Genomic DNA, 2,333 nt, shown 5'->3' with positions numbered 1-2,333 from the left:
TTACAATGGTGAAGAATCACTTTAAAAATTTGAAAATTTTCGTCTTTGGATCTTCAACAAAATTGAAACGCACCCAACCCCTCCACCAAGCTTCGTCCGAATCCGTCCACAACTTTTTGAGAAATCGTGCTATATACATAACGCTTTTAGCCATGTCATTAAATGGTGAAGAATTACTTGAAAAATTCTCAGATCCGTATCTTCACCAAAATCTAATCATTTTGTCTGTCACACACCCAACCTGTCCACCAAATTTTGTCCGAATCCGTCCACAACTTTTTGAGATATCTTGTTCACAAATACAGACAGACAGAAACAAACAGACAGGTGAAAACATAACCTCCATCCACACCGGTGGCGGAGGTAACATATACAACTTTTGTAAAATAATCTTATCAAATTTTTTTTTTCTTCCTTGAACCCCTTCATCTACATATTATATATATTGTACCAAGATAAGACCAAGTTTTCTTTTTGTCATGCAGGTTTAATGTGATGCACAGTGGAAGAGTACAGCAGGAAATGTTTTTGGATTGAAGACAAAAAGGTATTTATTTGCACACCGATCCAGACGATTACCAGTAAGGACTTTTGCTGGTGGGTTTAACCCATCGTTAGGGGTTTTGAAGCAGGATTTCTACTTTCCGACTCGATATGGCATTCCGTCAGTGAAGGAAACGCCAGGACGGACGACTTTGGGGATGGATATCCATGCTTCAGTATCGAAAGCCAGGTTGACATGTATGGCCACCCATTGGTCCAATAGCAACTACTCCCAGTTGCTGAGCAGGACCAATTCTGGCTGACCGGCGGAAGAGTCAAGGAAGCATTTGGGAATGCGTCCTTGGTGTCCAAGATGCTGTCGATATCGAACTTTCGCCGCCGAAGGCAGATTGGTGGTATTGAAGTATACTGTGGTGTGTGGGGTGAAGGAAATGTTACCTCCATTTTGTCATCCCCTTCCTGCTTCCATCCAGCCTCTGTAATTTTTCCATTTTTCTGCATATGAGATTGAAAAGGAAATCTTGTCTCCAAGGAGTTCTTTTCCTGCTCGGTCGTGCCTGCAAGGTCTTTCTTCATGGCCTTACCAGGGTCCTCGAGTGCAGTTGTTGTAGTCGCAGATTGTGAGGCGTAGCAATGACCGTTCGACTGTTGCAGTCCGCGTCTCTTTCGTCGCCGATAGTTACCGTGTTCAAACATGTCAGTGCAGTGTGGATCCAAAGTCCAGTAACTGCCCTTGCCTGGGCGGTCGTGTTCTCTCGGCACCTTGACGAAGCAGTCGTTAAGCGACAGGTTGTGCCGTATGGAGTTCTGCCAGCCCTGGCGGTTCTCTCGGTAGTAGGGAAAATGCTCCATGATGAAGCGGTAGATCCCACTGAGGGAGATCCGGCGATCTGGTGCGCTCTCTATGGCCATGCTGATGAGAGCGATGTAGCTGTATGGCGGTTTCTGGGCCTCATTCGGACATCCTGGGCTGATCGCCCCGGCCGAGAGTAGCGCTGGAGGGAAGCAAAGAAAGGTGCTTGGACGGTGGCCTCGAAATGCGTCAGGTTGCAGAGAACTTCCAGGATAAAAGAAGGTCGATGCCATGACCATGGACCACAAAGGAAAACGGCCTTGCTCACCAATGCAGTTGTCTTTGCCTTTGTCGACTCTCTTTCTGGACTTCCCTCATTCTCTCTCTCTCATCCTTTTCTGTGCAGATTTTCACTTTGTGTGATGTTAAAAGTCACTTCTTTCTGTCACATGACGAGGTCTCATTGCTGACTGGTTTGAATCTCCGGCCAACCCCTTTGCCTTCCCCGTCCTCAAAATCTCCATTGTTGACATAAACGCCAAAAGGGACGAAATCAACATATAACAATAAACAAACTTTGTCCTGCTTCCTTTAACTGCTGCAATTAGGGACAGAGAGGGAAAGAGAAAAGTTGATGAGAAGAAAGACTCAGAGGGAGAGAGAATTTTTCTTTTTTTAAAGTGTGATTTCTCTCCTTTCTGGTAAAATAAAAACATCATTAATCGTTTAGTCTCGTTTACGGGGTGGTTCATCCACCTTGTTCTCCCATGCTTCATGGCATCCAACTTTAGCTTAAGGATCAGAATAGAGATGGCGACTTATCACATACATAAAATAATCGAAGACGCGCCAGCTGATTTCCCGGGTGGAAGAGCAATGTGCCTGGAAGTTTGTCGACCCCACTTGCTCGTTCTTCAATTATTTTATTAATTATTTATTTTTAAGGGCCAAAGGCACAGGGCTAGCATCGCCATCTCTATTCTGATCCTTAAGTTAAATTTTGATGCCAGAAACGTGCGTTTTCATCAAATATTCC

At 44.7% G+C, this 2,333-nt stretch overlaps 1 protein-coding gene across 1 annotated transcript; it reads right to left on the bottom strand.

The window, feature by feature from the left end:
* Nucleotides 1-466: 466 nt before the first annotated feature.
* LOC137422584 (forkhead box protein I3-like) lies at nucleotides 467-1,774 on the bottom strand. Its single transcript, XM_068109307.2, has one exon. It carries the CDS (start codon nucleotides 1,594-1,596, stop codon nucleotides 604-606), a length of 993 nt encoding a protein of 330 aa, XP_067965408.2. The 5' UTR covers nucleotides 1,597-1,774; the 3' UTR covers nucleotides 467-603.
* Between the last annotated feature and the right edge of the window lie 559 nt (nucleotides 1,775-2,333).

This window comes from Myxine glutinosa, chromosome 2 (assembly GCF_964187855.1).
Source record: "Myxine glutinosa chromosome 2, kmMyxGlut1.1, whole genome shotgun sequence".
Classification (NCBI taxonomy): domain Eukaryota; kingdom Metazoa; phylum Chordata; class Myxini; order Myxiniformes; family Myxinidae; genus Myxine; species Myxine glutinosa.
Note: the sequence above shows the minus strand (reverse complement) of the source record. Positions and strands in the feature narration are given on the sequence as shown.